At 42.3% G+C, this 12,274-nt stretch overlaps 1 protein-coding gene across 2 annotated transcripts; it reads right to left on the reverse strand.

The window, feature by feature from the left end:
* Positions 1–7,239: 7,239 nt before the first annotated feature.
* LOC119287575 (actin-depolymerizing factor 10-like) lies at positions 7,240–9,382 on the reverse strand. Of its 2 annotated transcripts, none has more exons than XM_037567176.1 (3): positions 9,150–9,382; positions 8,667–8,935; positions 7,240–7,772 (listed from the first exon to the last, which is right to left on the reverse strand). In XM_037567176.1, the coding sequence occupies exons 1-3, from the start codon at positions 9,189–9,191 to the stop codon at positions 7,616–7,618; spliced, it is 468 nt and encodes a 155-aa protein (XP_037423073.1). In that variant the 5' UTR covers positions 9,192–9,382; the 3' UTR covers positions 7,240–7,615. The 2 variants fall into 2 exon arrangements, with proteins under 2 accessions (XP_037423073.1, XP_037423144.1); XM_037567247.1 differs by lacking the exon at positions 9,150–9,382 and adding an exon at positions 9,039–9,148.
* Between the last annotated feature and the right edge of the window lie 2,892 nt (positions 9,383–12,274).

Below are 12,274 nucleotides of genomic sequence, written 5' to 3' on the forward strand. Positions count from 1 at the left end.
GTTAGGAAACATAACCATCATTGATTCAACGAGCTAGTCAAGTAGAGGCATACTAGTGACATTCTGTTTGTTTATGTATTCACACATGTACTAAGTTTCCGGTTAATACAATTCTAGCATGAATAATAAACATGTATCATGATATAAGGAAATATAAATAACAACTTTATTATTGACTCTAGGGCATATTTCCTTCAATATGAATCAAAATGCTTGCAAACACCTTGCTTGAGTTATTGAAGAATATAAGAAGTTCAATGCTGATTTTCAGCATTGTATCTATGATATTGAGGAACAATATTATTTTGTAGATGAGTGGAATAGAATGATAGATAAATATGGATGACAGACAATACGAAGTTCAGTGCTAATTTTCAGCATTGTATCCATGATATTGAGGGACAAGATGGTTTTATAGATGAGTGGAATAGAATGATAGACAAATATGGACGACATGATAATCAGTGGCTGCAAAGGACTACCCGAAGAAGTGAAAGCATGAATAAACAACTAAAGCAGTACATTAGTATTAGATATGACATGCTTCCCTTTTTTAGCATTTCGAGTGGCTTGTTGCCGATAAAAGATTTGTAGAGGTGAAGTGTGACTTCAAGGCGTCACAAAACTACTCCCAAGATGAAGGTAGAAGATAGCTATGTATTCGTGTATGGTGCAACTATATATACTCCAACAATATTCAAGATGTTCCAGGAGCAAGTGCTTCAGATCTTGAACTATGACACATTTCTTTGTGATGGTATTGAGAAAGAGCAGATCGTATGTAGAGTTAAATTTCATGGCATGCATCGTGAGCATGTCATCAGATTGGATCCAAGCAAGCGAAGAAAAAGTCAATTGCAGTTGAAAGAAGTTTGAATTTGCTGGAATCCTCTACTCCCATTGCTTGAAGATACTTGATATTAGTAATATCAAGCATATACCTGAACAATATATATTGAAAAGATGGACAATTAGTGCCAAAGTGCTCGACATACCAAGCAATCGCAATCTGCATGAGGATCTAAAAGCAAGAATGTCGAACTTCTACAAAGACTTGTGCAAAATATTTGTCCACGTAGCTTCTCGCGCCACAGAGTCTGATGAAACGTATGATATGGCTGCTAAATGCACAGAGCAGCTAGCACAAGTTACGGAGAAACAGTTGAAAATTAGAACTAATCTGAATCCAAGCAGCCACTATTTTTACTCCTTTTATGCAATTATGAACGAAACTTTCTCGATTCCAATCCAACTCATCCTTTTGGAGTTGACGTCCGGATTTGGGTAACTCCTTTGCTTCACAAGGTATATACTATAGTACTAGTTGCATAGAGTATTTTTCAAACTAAGACTTACAATTAACTTTGCGGTTGAAGGTCCGAACATTGACTCTAGTACAGTTTCAAAACATAACGAGGGGCTTGAAAGATCAAGAGGTGTTAAGGTCAAGGAGAAGACGTATGAGGATCAGCAAGGCGCATTGGTGGCTTGGAAAAAGCAAAAAAACAAAGAAGCAAAAGAAGATCGATGATTCTTTACAACTACAACTTAAAATGCCTTTCACAAATCAAATGTCCGTGTATAACCCAATCTTGATGGTACAAGAAGTCTACCCCTTTTTAACTTTCTCTCGTTTTTCAAACTTCAATGACGCCCAGCTTTGCTATTAATTTTCTTAGGGTCATTTGGGAGAAAATATTGTACGAGGATCAGCAAGACCCATTGGTGGTCTAGTTGGCATGCATAATACTATCTATGATACTCTTATTCTGATCGGCCTCAAATAAATTCTAAATACGGACCTTCTGGTTTTTTATGTAGTTCCTTGGTTGTCGTGTACTCTATCTTTGATCGTCTCGCATTATTCCACGAGATATTGTCATGTGAACCCATTGTATATCTTCCTTGTTTGCATGTGTTTTCAGACTAGCAACTTTCGATTGATATACTTATGAGCCTCTTCAAGAGATTCCAAAAAAATCTCCCATATAAATGATTATTGGGGCTTCCCCAATAATTTTGTTGGGGTTTGTAGGTGTGATACTTTCTCATATCTCAATAATCCTTCCCTAGCATCTTTTTTTAAGGACCATCCTTCTCCGGCATCAAACCTGACATATGGCCACCACTTGTCAATGATCTCTCTCTCTCTCTCTCTCTCTCTCTCTCTCTCTCTCTCTCTCTCTCTCTCTCTCTCTGGGTGACTATGTGCGGGCGGTCAAGCGGCGGCGCGGTGGTCCCACAACACGATGGTCCGTCGAGGATTTGATGGGCGGCAAGGTGGGCAATGGCGGCGGCGTGCTAACCTGGCAAGGATTGGGAGTGGTATTGGAAGAAGCCAAAATTTTCTAGATATTGAAAGGGATAGAGAGATTTATTGGGAGCCCCTAATAATTTTTTTGAGAAAAGATGTATGTTGGAGCACACTACTTGTTCCTACTCCCCTAATATCAGACTTTTATTGTGGAAGTGGTTCTCTCGAAGATACTCTTAGACTTGTTTTTTTTCCTTTGTGAAAATCACGTGTTAGCCTTGGGGCTTTTTTTTGTGGGGACGTATTAGCCTTAGTTGATTTGACCGGATTGCACAAATGTGAGTTTTCTTTTGGAACACAGTATGGATACATGTGCTCACATATCCATGCATATACTCATCCTTATAAATACACATTTTATTTTTATGAACACCTCCGAGAGACTGGACCGACATATCATCTTGAGATTAACGAAGTCATCAAAGACATCTCATTGTCAACGGGAATGTCTTCTCCCATTGAACGTGGATCGCCGAAAATCTTACAATAAATCCAAAAATAAATGTGAGCACTACGACTTGAACCCTGATGAGTTGAGGATATAGTTGTCCTCACCATTCAACCACAGGTTGGTTTGCGCACAACCGTGAGTTGAGCGAGAGAATCAAAAGAAATCAAATCATGTGGTCCACACAAAATCTCGGAGACAACGTGATGCAATACTGCAAGAACATTACATATACATCGCACCTGAAAAAAAAACATTATATAACATCGCAAGAACATTTAGTTCGACCGTAACCCAACTGACTTAGCTGCATGGCAACATGCCAACATGTGGATTATTAGGGACTTATAGGTAGGCACCATGTGCGTGATGAAACGTACGTGACATGGCAGATCAGACCCTAGAACCTTGGACTTTGATCACATACACCGACGTTCTGCTTCGGGAACTCGTGTGAAAACTTGTACTCCACCACGCTCCTAGTTTGGAGACAAAAACGACATGCGGCAAAAACGGCATGGCTTTATAGTACTGCGTACGAAAAACACGTCCGCGCCATGTCGTTTCTGCCGACACTTGAGCATCTACGTACCCACGGACGCCACCGACGAGATGCTGCACCCCAATGCCGGCGAACGAAGATGCTACAACACGTCGGCCGGAAGAACACAAGGAAGGGAACTGAACAGAATGGCCAGGGCAGGTGGGCAGATGATTTCCGTGTACGAAAGACCGGCGCATTCATGATGGGATTCTCGCTCTTCATGAGATTGTTCATGGGGTGGCGTCGCAGGTCATAAGACTGGTCTTTCTTGTGGCTAGTGCTTCAACATTGGGGCTTTGATGAGAGATGGTGTTCTTGGATCATGCAGTTAGTTCGGACTGGTAATACGGTGATTAATTTTAATGGCGAGATGAGACCATTTTTTTGGGTCCTCTAGCGGAGTGAAACAAGGGGACCCTATCTCCCATGTTCTTTTCAACCTCGCTGTCGATGCCTTGGCACACATCCTAGACAAAGCTAGGATGGCCGGTCACCTCTCGGGGTAGTAAGTCACTTGATCAATGGAGGTGTCACCCATTTACAGTATGCAGATGACACCATGATTATGGTGGAGGAGTTGGATCTTAGCATCGTTAATCTTAAGTTACTCCTTTTATGTTTTGAGGGCATGTCGGACTTGAGATCAACTTTGACAAGAGTGAGGTCGTTGTCTTGAGATACATTGCGGCCAAGCAACAACGGATCACAGACAACCTAAATTGCAAGTTAGCGGCCTTCCCCATTGCATATTCAGGGATGTTGTTGTCCGACTTGAGGACTTTGATGCATGAATTCGACCTGCTGGTGGGGTGAGTAGCGTCTCGGGCAAAGCCTGGTGTGGACGGTTCACTTTCAAGGGGAGTAAATCTTTTCTTATAAGCTCTAACCTCGCGAGCGTCCCCATGTATATGATGGGGATGTATATCTTACCAGAGGGCGTTCACATCTTCTTTGATAAGGATTTGGCTAGATTTTGTTGGCAGGCAGCAAACGGCCGCCAGAAATATCATATGGTCAAATGGGCGAACATTTGTTTGCCCAAGAATCGGGGTGGATTAGGTATTATTGTCCCGCGCCACATGATCGTCGCCCTCATGTTGAGATGGGTGTGGCAGATCATGCGGGGTGAGGGAGGCTTGTGGTTGCAGCTTCTTCAGGCAAAATATCTAAGAGGCGAGCCTGTCCTGGCATGCTCTCGCTCGGGTGGCTTCCAGTTTTGGAGATCCATCCAACAGATCAAGGAGAACATTCGTCTATAGGTTTCCTTCACTATAAGAAATGGGGAAGGAACCCAATTTTGGCTGGATCCATGGGTTGGTGGCGAGCCACTTCGGATGGGTTTCCCTAGTCTGTTTGCTATCAGCGTTGGCTCTTGGTTTCCGCGGCCTCCCAAGATGTTTCATCGCACATTTGGGCAAGAGGAAATTATGGAGTGGACTAGATTGCGGGTAGCCCTCCACCGGTGTTGCCAGATTATTCGAACACCGTTTCTTGGAGTCTTACACATTCAGGTGAGTTCCCTGTGAGCTTGGCATATTTGCACTATGCCATTCGCCCACTATTCGTTGGCTTTCTCCTCTGTAGAAAGCCCCATTGCCTTTAACGATGAAGATTTTTGTGTGGCAACTATTGCGTGACCGCCTACCCTCTAGGGCCGAGGTGGTTAAGCGGCACGGCCCGGGTAATGGCATATGTCCCTTCTGTGTTGTCTCTGAAACCGAGACCCACATCATGTTCTCGTGCACTGCTGCGCAGGCCCTTTGGACTTTCATACGCGAGGCACTGGGGCCCGACAGGGGAGCCCTGAACTTTGCGGAGTCGTTGAGACTAGAGCTATCCAGACTGGGCGTAATCGCTGATTATTCTGGCTTATCTTTGTGGCGATGTCGTGCATGTTGTGGATGACACGTAATAAAGTGGTGATTGAGTGGGTCTTTCCGCAGCAGGCCTCTGTCTCGTTCTTCAAATTCCTTACTTTCCTGCAGCGCTGACACCCGCTTTCTAGGCAACGTGACCGCGTCCGGCTTGGGCTCGTGCTGGATGTGCTTCTGGCTACCCGCACGTCACTTATCCTCTTCAGATGGCCGCCTTGTCTACTGCCACTCGGTGGCTTTTTTCATATTTCTTTGATGCTTTTTTTGGGCGTGATTGTGATGTTGTCTCAACCGTCTTATTTGCTATGTTACGTGGGATTTGGTTGTATGGACAATTACTTTATTTATAAAGCGGGCCAAGTCTCACCCCGTTTTCTTTTTCGCTAGTGTGTTGCAAACTGAGCATAACTCAGATTGTTAGGTTCTTTGTAGTGGAACGAATTCATCAGGTTCAAGTCTTAGACTTACAGGTGCTTATAATTTTCTATTGTTATTTCAGGTTTTTCGACGATGTTCGTTTAGTGAGAAAATGTGTTTTTCGTCGACTACAAAGCTGATTGTGATGACTTTATTGATTTTAAGATGTTGTGTCGACTAAATTTTGAGATGTTGTCCTAAAGAAGCCGGTACAAGCCTAACATGATAGTGCGACGCACGGTAGGGTATTCAAGAGCATCCTAATATTGACATGACTGATCGCGACCAATGGACTACAACAAGACGACTGAACAACAACACCGACCACCTCTTCAACGACGCATGAGTACAAGACCCTGGCCTTTTATGGGCAACAATGATGTTGCCACTTGCCAGGACTGTGACGGTCGCAGTCACTTCGGTCAACATGGCGGGTGTCATGCTCATCCTCCTGTTCAGATTGAGTTTATGCTTTCATGCTCATGCTAGTGAGACGGACACGCTAGACTTTTCTTCGGCTTGCTAAATGTATGGTTTGCCTTTCCGCAAAGAAAGAAAAAGGGTATAGTTTGCCTCTTATGACAGATTCCATAAGTCATATGCATGCCTTGTTTTCTCAGATTAAAACTAATTCGAGTGTTGCTGATTACTTCAACAGGTTCAAACCTAATTATTTCAATATTTTAAAAATGCTTTATTATGTGTTCTTTTTCTTGGGGGAAAAGGGTTTTCATTATTCATCCATAATTAGAATGATTCTTTTTTTTGCGAGAAAACTTTTGATCTATTCATCTTTAATAATAGCAGTACAATGAACACCGGAAATAATAAAAATTACATCTAGACTCATAGGCCACCTAGCGACGACTACAAGCACTGAAACAATCAGAACGATCCAACTCACGAAGTTTTACAACACCATCCGGGCCAGACCACATGGGGTTGTAAAATCAACAACCATAATCATTTAATATCAACAAGGAATGGGAGGCGATGTACTTTGTTAATCTTCAGTTGTATGTTTACTGTGGCGAATAAACTCAGTTGGGTTTAGTATTGTGCTTTGCCGTGGAGACAAGTCAAATTATGCTATCGTATGGTTGCCACGCTTTCAGTGTATATATTCTGAAACACACAAATAAGTACTGTACTTGTTTGTTAGCAATTTAAGGAGAAAAAAAACTGGGAGGGCACACAGCACTGATTAGTCTAAAACATCTAATCCTGGCAGAATTATCATAATCAAATGCAAAGCTAAATGACAACAAATTCCATACATATAATTGTGGTGATGCAAAGGAAATTATCATGAAGTTGTATCAGACCACATAATAATTGAGATAAAGCAACAAGGAATGACTTGTGGGGGGAAAGAACAATAGTACTTGAAAGTCAAAACAACTGCTAATATTGTTAGAATTTGATTTATAGCTCTCTCTAAAGACAAAGAAAAACAGGTTTGTACATTTGCCAAGTCTGTTTTCATGTAAAAAAACAGGGAAAACATCAAAGGACATGATGACAACAGCCATTCCTTGGACACTGGAAATACCAGAGTTACACTTATTCACTATGCATAATATAGCAGTAGAGTAGCAGAAGAACCCTGACAAAAAATAGCAGAACAAGCACAACACCACTGTAAGTAGCAAATCATGCTCCATGATTGACTGAACATTCAGTACAAAAAAAGAAAAAACAGAAACTATTACAAAACCACCGAGCAGTAGCAGTTTAAGCTCAACAAAACTGTTGCTTAGGAGAAGACAAATAGTACATGCGCAACTAGACATTAAATGGAGCCGTTTCCACATCATATTATAGGGAACTTATCTAGCTATATTAATATCGCTGAGATGCTATCTCCTGAAAAAAGGAACACTGCATACTCAGGTGTGATCAGCAGCCGGATTATACACCATGCTTCACATCAGTGCACCAGCGCCGCATTTTAGTAGCAGGCTACGCATCTTGAGCTACTGGTGTGTATCAGCAAGCTAGCAGAGTCAACCTAGCTATCAGGTTCTATTAGCACGGACCCTGAGAACTTCCAAGTCCATGTCGCCAGGGTCAGTTGCCTGGATCTCAAAGTGCACCCCGTCGAGCTCGTGGCGGAATTGATTCCTCGACACAGCATATATGGTCTTTGCACGGATGCGAGAATCATCAGGAGACCTGAAAAGAAAGGGAACAGCTGTAATATTGTTATCTTCTTAGGAATTAGTAGCAGCTACCTGTGACAACTGACAAGAATACCCTACAAAAACTGAAACAAAAAAACAGGTATTCAGTACCATGAATGGAAAATCCATGGGAGTCATGCAGTGCAAGTGATATGTATCTCCCACATGGACATTTCATCAAATTTTAAAAACGCTATCCCATGAAATCTAACATTTAATTAATATCTTACCAAATATCAACGTGCAACTAATACATCTTACCTAATATAACGTGGAACTAATATCCTACCTAATATACACGTGCATGGCAGGTACACGATTACTAGTGTACTGTGTACACAAACATTCTTGTCTAAAAAACATTCTAACCACTGACAACTGAAAAGTATTGTCAAGTGCACTGCCGTCAGCTAGCCCCATTGTTACTGAATTGCACTTTTGTATTCATCGCTTTGCTGTTACCTTCGCGAGGTTACACGAAAAATAAAATGTTTCCTTTGTAGGATATGAGAGAATTAAGTTGGTCGTTGGGTGAGCTTGAAACATAATGCTTATTGGACAGAGTATCATGTAACGCGTATGAACATCCTAACAACTGAAAGCTGAAAGGATTGTACAATGACTGGGGTCAGCCACCCCCAGTTTTACTGAAGCTGTGCTTCTGAACCCACCCCATCGCTGTTTAAGTGTTTAGCACAGCAATAAATCTTTTTGGAGAATTATCATAGCAATAAATCTTTTTCCACAATTAACACAACCATAAATCCTTTTGAACAATTATCATAGCAAATAAATACATCTGCCTAGATAGAATCTTCAACTCTGTAACCAAACTGAATTCAGTCACAGGTGACAAGAAACAGGGGGCAAGAAAGACGAGGCTAACCAGGAGATGAAGAAAATCTTGCTCTTGCGGCAGTTGTCGTCGCTGACGAAATCCAGGTCGTAGACGGCGTAGCGGCAGTCGTCGACAGGCAGCGAGGCCGTGAAGTCGTCATAGCTCTCCCCGGGCGCACCGGTCTTCTCGACCACGACCTCCTCCGTGCTGTCGTCGATCTTGAATATCACGTACCGGTGCACCTTCCTCCTCTTCAGCTCCATGAACGCGCTCTTGCTCCGCTCCGGGACGTCAATCCACGCCGGCGAGTTCCCACCCTACACAAACAACCGGCCAGCTCCCCCGTCAGCCACAGAACAACAGACATTCCCGCTCGCTCGGTTGCCAAGATCGGCGAAAAAGAAAGGAGAAAACAACAACCATGAGCGTAAACCCAAGAAACTCCATGGTGCTGTTGCTATTGCCGCCGAGGAAGCCCGGCGGAGGGGTTAAAAGGGGAGGGGAAGCCAGGGGGTGGGGGTGGGAACTCACCAGGCATGGCCACGCCAAGGCCGCCGCCGCCGCCAGCGCCATGTGCTCTCGCTCGCCAAGATCCTGGTCTCGCGGCGGGGTGGCTCTGGTCGATCCGAGGGAGGCGGGCGGGCCGAGGGATCGATCCCACGGGGGGTGGAGGAGATTGGGTTGAGGTGGGATTAGTTTAGTTTTCCGATGGGAGGCGGGATCGAGAAAGCTATTGATGATGGGATCATGGAATTCGTGCGCGGCGCCCCGCCGCGTCCAGTTGAAATCCACGCCTTCAACCTAGATTTGGGCCATCAAAGAGGCCCAGTCTGTGAACCAAATAGTAGCCGGCATTATAAAGGATTAGGGAGCCTATAGACGGCCCTGCTAATATGGAGAGCCCGGCCCAATATAAAGATTATTTTCGTTCAAGAAGTGGTTTCGAAGCGAGAGCACTGTGTCTCGCATTAAGCCCGGCCCAATAGAAAGATTATTTTCGTTCAAAAAGTGGTTTCGAAGGGCGAGCACTGTGTCTGAGTATCGCATTACATGTGCTCCATCCACTTGTTGTAACCTGTAAGTTTCACTTTTTTCGTAGATTCGTTTATTCAAAATATTTTATCTCTCAAACCGTATGTCAAATCTCGAACCGTTTTCATTGTGTGATTCCTCGTGTCGAGATCTTCAAAACTAGATCATATATTGACAGGTTTCGATGAAAAGTTTTCACGAAAAAACCCAAATCGGGAGCACATTTTCCCCTTTCCGAGAGACACAACCATGCCTCTCGCGGAAGCAAATCTGTGCCTCCACGAGAAGTAAATTTATACCTCTCATGGAAGAAGAAAAAAGAAAACACATTTTTTTTCTTTTTCGAGAGGCGCAGCCGTGTCTTGTGGAAAACAAATCCGTGCCTCCACGAGAAGCAAATCCGTGCCTTTCATGATAGGAAGTTTTTTCTTTTTCGAAAGCCACGGTCATTCTTCTCGCATAAGCAAATTCATGCATTCATGAGAAGTAAATATGTGCCTCTCGTGATAGGAAAAAAACATGCTTTTTCCCTTTTGCAAGAGACGTGGCCGTGCCTCTCGCGTAAGCACACCACGAGAAATAAATCCGTGCCTCTCGCATAAGGAAAAAAACACATTTTATTTTCCTTTTCCGAGAAGCACGACCATGCCTCTCGCGGGAACATATCCGGGCCTCCACGACAAGTAAATAATGTGCCTCTTTGTGGAAGGACCGTGTGTCGGTGCTAAAACCGGCAGATTTCGGATAGGGGGTGTAGAGTTGTAGTTATATGAACAATGGTAACAGGGTACGAGGGAGACAATGTTTACCCAGGTCCGGGCCCTCTCGAAGAGGCAAAATCCTACGTCCTGCTTTGCGTGTATTGATGTGATGGAGTACAAAGTACGAGATGATCTACCTCACGATCGTATGATCATGTTCTAAACCCTAAGGCCGGTAATCGTGTCCCTACGGACTAAACCCCACAACTTATATACACGTTGGGTAGCTAGGTTACACATATGGTTGATTTCCAACATGTCGGCTATTGAGCTATCCTTGAAGTACACGTCAAGTCTTCAGAGGTGTCCACCTGGGTTACACCGAGGTTTAGAGCTCCCGTAGCCCTTCCTTGTAATGATCGGTGGGCCGTAAGTTCGGCCCATGGACTATGGGTCACATAGGTTATTACCCCTTAGTCTAGGACACCGTCACCATACCTCTCGTGTAAGAAAATTCGTGACCTCATGAGAAGTAAACATGTGCCTCTTGCGAAAGGAAAAAATAAAACATATTTTTTGTGTAATTTTTTTCAAAGTTTTTTTTCGAAAACATAAAAAAAAACCGGGCGGAAACCAAAAGCCAAAAAACCCCAAAAAATCATCTAGAGCGCGACACGTGGCGTTGACTAAGAGCGTGCCAAGTGGCGAGCTCCCAGCCCACCCCAAGTGGCCCTTTCGGGGGCTCCCGAAGGAGTACTCCTTAATTTTTTTAACATAGTACAAACACAAGTGTTCATATATACCCATCTAACATTTTCCAATACAAATTAAACATTTTTGTAATACATGCTCAAAAAAATTTCTATAAACATTTTTGAAAATAATTCAAATCCCCGATTAACATTATTTAAATGCAAAATTAACATCTATTGAACACATGGTCAACATTTTTCTATACAGTTTTAACAAATTTCTAAATGACTGATTAACACTTTTCTTATAAAAATATTAATATTTTTTAATACATGTTCAACATTTTTTATACACATTTAACATTTCCCAAAGGCTTGATTAACATTTTTCAAACACTTGTTCAATATTTTTTAAATGCTTGATTAACATTTGTATATACATAATAAAAAATCATTATTTTTTAATACACGGTCAACATTTTTTCTATGCACATCTAACATTTCCAGATGCTTGATTAACATTTTTCAAATATTTCTTCAACACTTTCTCAAATACTTGATTAATATTTATATACATGATCAAATTGTTTCATCATTTTTAATACATATTATCATTTTTTCTATACACATTTAACATTTATCAAAAGCTTAATTAACATTTTTTTCAAAATTCTTGATTAACACTTTTATATACATGATAAAAAAATGTCATCATTTTTTCAATACATGATCAACAAGTTTTCTATTTGCATTCAACATTTTTCCAAATGCTTGATTAACTTTTTTCAAATACTTGTTCATTTTTTTTCAAATGTTTTGTAGAGAGTTTTTGTAATATTTCTATTAGCAATTTTTAAAGTAGAAACACAAGTACAAAAATAAAGCAAAGAAAGATAGCAGAAAAAGAGGTCGTGATCTGCCGCGCGCGTGGGCTGGCCCATCTCGCTCGGCCCTTCAGCGAGTGTGAAGGTGGACCCGTTGAAGGCGAGACATAGGTGCACCCGCTTGGAAGAGAAACTAGTTAGCGAGTACCCTCACGGGAGGCACTTCCCACGTAGCACGTGATGCACTCATCCGTCGCCACATGTTGCATGCTGGATGCACCCCACATGGCAGACATTTCTGATTTTTGCTTGTTTTTAGGGTTTGATTTTTCTTGTTTTATAGGTTTTTTCTCAAAAATATTGTTTTTCTCTTTTTTTGTGTTTTTTCATGGAGCACATGTGCGCGC

Source organism: Triticum dicoccoides, chromosome 1A, assembly GCF_002162155.2.
Source record: "Triticum dicoccoides isolate Atlit2015 ecotype Zavitan chromosome 1A, WEW_v2.0, whole genome shotgun sequence".
Taxonomy (NCBI): Eukaryota; Viridiplantae; Streptophyta; class Magnoliopsida; order Poales; family Poaceae; genus Triticum; species Triticum dicoccoides.